The following is a 3,527-nucleotide window of genomic DNA, read 5'->3' as shown; positions in this document are numbered from 1 at the left end:
AAAAAAAAAAAAAAAAAAAAAAAAACATTGTTTTTCAAATGGTTTTCTCTTAAGGAGCTAGGGATGACCTCAAAAAAAGTTTAGGGAATCTGCTCCTCCCCTCATCCCTTTCCTAGTTCCTGTCCTCCTCTCCCACACTGAGAATAGCCAAGGCTTTGGGTAGGGGTGTGGCATCTGCATGAGGATATCCATAGGTGAAACTCGCAGCATCCACACCCTCACTGGGGTCTTGCCTCCTCCGGTGCCCATGACCGATTCCCTGGTGGTCAGGAGGAACCCACTCCCTTGGGCATCCAGCCCTCTCTTCCACCCCCTCATATCCCTCAGGGGTACACTACCTCTCCTGGGGCAGAACCTCCCCATCAGCCTACGCTGCTCACACCACAATGGGTGTATCAGAAAAGACCGAGCTGACCGACTCTGGATCGGACATCCTCCGTTGGCCCTTGCCTGTAGCTTCGGGCACCGGCAGAGTGTTGCCTGGCTTGAGTTTGCCATTTTGACCCTGCCCGGGTCCAGCAGGTTCCAGGAAGGCCACCCGCCGGTCAAAACCATCATCTTTGTCCCCACCAGCCATAGGGTCATGGTTGGGTGTGGTACTGAGCATAGAAGAGCTGAGGCTATCTCCTTGATGGCTGGAAGGCTTCTCCACACCCCGACACCAGCAGCGGCAAGGGGTGAGGTACAAGTATATGAGGACCAGAACCACACTGAGGATACAGCCCACCAGGGTTGTGTAGGCTGTGTTGAGGGTGTCATGGTGTCCGTGCAAGGTGAAGTTATACACTTTCAACTCCACAGACAGTGTCTCGTTGAAAGTCTCCCCCATGGCATAACAGGTATACACACCCCCATCCTCAACCTGCACCTTATCAAAAAAAAGGTCGCCATTCTTCACGCTCACCGTGCCATTGGACCCCTGACTTAGCACCTGCTCATTGCTTGGGGTCACCCACACTTTGGTCATCCCTTGCTGTTTGGTGTCACACCTGATGGTCAAGGTGTCTCCCAGGTGAGCCTCCCAGGCACTTTCCTTGTACTCGCTGCAATTGAAGAAATCCATGCTGAAGACGTTGTGCAGCTTTTTGGAGTGCATGCAGTACAGATCCTCCTGGAAGTCCATCACAGAGCTCAGCTGCCGGTACTGCCAGTGTGAAAAGAGCTGGTAGAGCTTGCAGTCGCACTCCAGGGGGTTGTTATGCAGGTACAACCCATTCTTGACCCAGGCTGGCAATTTCTGCAGGTCACTCAGGGGCAACTTCTTCAGCTTGTTGGAGGACAGATCCAAGAGCATCAGTTTGGGTAATTTGTTCCCATCCTTGATCAGCTCCACAGGAAAGCGAGAGATCTGATTCTGGCTTAAGTAGAGTTTCTGCAGCTGGGCCATGTCCTCGAAGGCATTCCGGTCCACCACCACAATGTGGTTATTGTAGAGCAACAGCACTTCCAGCGCCTGCAAGTCGCTGAACAGGAACTCATCCAGCGTGTGGAGATGGTTGGAGGAGAGGTCCAGGTACCTAAGGTTGGGGACAGGGACGAAGGCCTCGGAGGAGATGAAGTTTAGGTGGTTGTGGCTCAGCAGCAGGGAGTGCAGGTTGGTCAGCCGGGTGGGGGTCCACTCGGCCCGCAGCCGGCTCAAGTTGTTGTGGCTGAGATCCAGCAGTGCTGTGTAGCTGGGCAAAGATTGGGGCACATTGGGCAGCTGCTGCTTGGAGCAGCTGAGGATGTTGCTGGCGCACAGGCAGTTGGTGGGACAACTAACCACAGACCGGCCGGCCCTGGCTACCTCAAAGAGAAGCAGGAACACGGAGAGCAGCAGGAGCCAGAGGCCTCGCAGGTCACGCTGGGGTTGCATAGTGTCACTGGGAAGAGCGAGGAAGGCCACAGGATCTGGGAGAGAGTCACCCCGGCATGTTCTGGTGGAGTATGGAAGGGTCACTTTCACTACAGGCTTGGGAGAAAGAGGATGGGTTTGTAGTCACCAAGGACTCAGGAGGGAAAGACCACCACTCCCACTTTCGTCTCCCACCCTTTGGTGAGCAGAGAGGGGAAGCTATCCCGGGTAGTTCCCAGGCACAGTGAGGCAGTCTGTGGGCTCAAAATACTGGGGCATCAGAGGCATTGGCGCAAAGGCCCAGTGGGCTAGGGTCGCGGGTCTACAGTGAGGGTGTGCACAGCGTGATCCCTGTGGTGGCAGTGGTGGGGTGTCACCAGGGATAGCACGCTCGAGGTTTGGAGGCGGGGTCATCAGGGCCTTTCCCGAGGAACCCAGGGAAGGTCAACAGGGTACTGGGCTGAGAAGGGCCGAAGGTTCCCGGGGCCTGTGGCGCGGGTTCCCTCCCTAGACCCTCGGGTCACTGCACCTGTTCCGCGAGGATGCGTCTCAGCCCATGGCCGGTCCGGGAGCTCCGTCGCGGCCTCCCCCGTCCGCGCCTCCCCGGCCGGCCTGTCACGGCGCCCGGCGTACGCAGGGGCCCGCGCCCGGCGACATCGCCGGCGAGGAACTTGCTGGGTTCCGCGCTGTCCACCCGCGCCGCCGCCTCGCCCGGACCGCCGCGCCCGTCCACCCGAGCCCACCTGGCACGACTGCCGCCTCCGGAGCCACGGGCCAGGCGAGAAGCAGTGCGGCGAGCGGGAGACGCCGCGATCCCAGCCGAGGGAGCAGCGTGGGGGCAGCGAGCACCGCGCGCGCGCCCGCCCGCCCGCCCGTCGCCGCCGCCGCCGGAGCCTCGGGGCGCGTGCGCGCGGCGGGGGCGGGGCGCACGTGCGTGTGTTTGTCTCCGGCTCCCGGCGGACGCGCGGGCCGCTGGCTGCAGTCGGGGGTCATTTCCTCTGCCATCCCGGGCTGGGCTCAGAGCTAGCGAGCGTGGCCCCTCAAAGCGCCTCTCCTCCCTAGCCTCCCTTTCTCCATTCTCTTCATGCCCCAGCACCGCTCCTCCTACCCAAACCCACGGTCGGGAAAAGTAAGTCTAAGAGCAGTGAGTTCGCTGGAACCAGTGAACTGACTCCGGGGCAAGAAGCGGCACGCGTCTTTTAATTTTCCAAATTAAAGAAATCTGGCTCGCCTCCCTCTCAGTGTTGGCGGGAAATTCATTAGTCACTTTATTTTATTTTATTTTTTACTTTTTTTTACATTTTTATTTATTTATTTTGACGTTCCTTCTGCTTTCTCTGCGGGACTGTGAAGTCGCTAAAATTTGGGAGAAGAGCTTTATTTTGTTTTTGTTTTTTGTTTTGTTTTTGTTCTTCCCTCTCTATTTTTGATGCCACTAGTCTATACATCTTGGAGTACCATTGAAGAACACTGCTGCTTAGCCTGCAAGCCTGCTAGTCACCACTGGGCTTGGGAGCTGTGTCCTTCCACAGACAGCCCACCTTCCCTCCCCAACTTCCTGTCCTATCCAGCTCTCCCACTTACCTTCTTTCCGAAGCAGCACCTGCACTTCCTGGTTGTCAGCTCATGATACTTTCTCTATTAATTCTCAAAAGTGAAGGCCAGTGGTGGGCATCGAGGTATTTTCTGTAAG

At 57.2% G+C, this 3,527-nt stretch overlaps 1 protein-coding gene across 2 annotated transcripts in view; it reads right to left on the bottom strand.

The window, feature by feature from the left end:
- Amigo1 (adhesion molecule with Ig like domain 1) overlaps positions 1-2,747 on the bottom strand; it is a 5,606-nt gene extending 2,859 nt beyond the window's left edge. Inside the window, exons 1-2 of one of the 2 annotated variants that reach the window (XM_021195908.2) lie at positions 2,364-2,747; positions 7-1,916 (exon numbers count right to left, since the gene is read on the bottom strand). In XM_021195908.2, coding sequence (XP_021051567.1) covers positions 377-1,855 — 1,479 coding nt within the window. In that variant the 5' untranslated portion in view covers positions 1,856-1,916; positions 2,364-2,747 and the 3' untranslated portion in view covers positions 7-376. The other variant, XM_029537885.1, reaches the window with a different exon arrangement.
- Positions 2,748-3,527: the final 780 nt, after the last annotated feature.

The sequence above is a fragment of the Mus pahari genome, chromosome 4 (genome assembly GCF_900095145.1).
Source record: "Mus pahari chromosome 4, PAHARI_EIJ_v1.1, whole genome shotgun sequence".
Lineage (NCBI taxonomy): Eukaryota > Metazoa > Chordata > Mammalia > Rodentia > Muridae > Mus > Mus pahari.
Note: the sequence above shows the minus strand (reverse complement) of the source record. Positions and strands in the feature narration are given on the sequence as shown.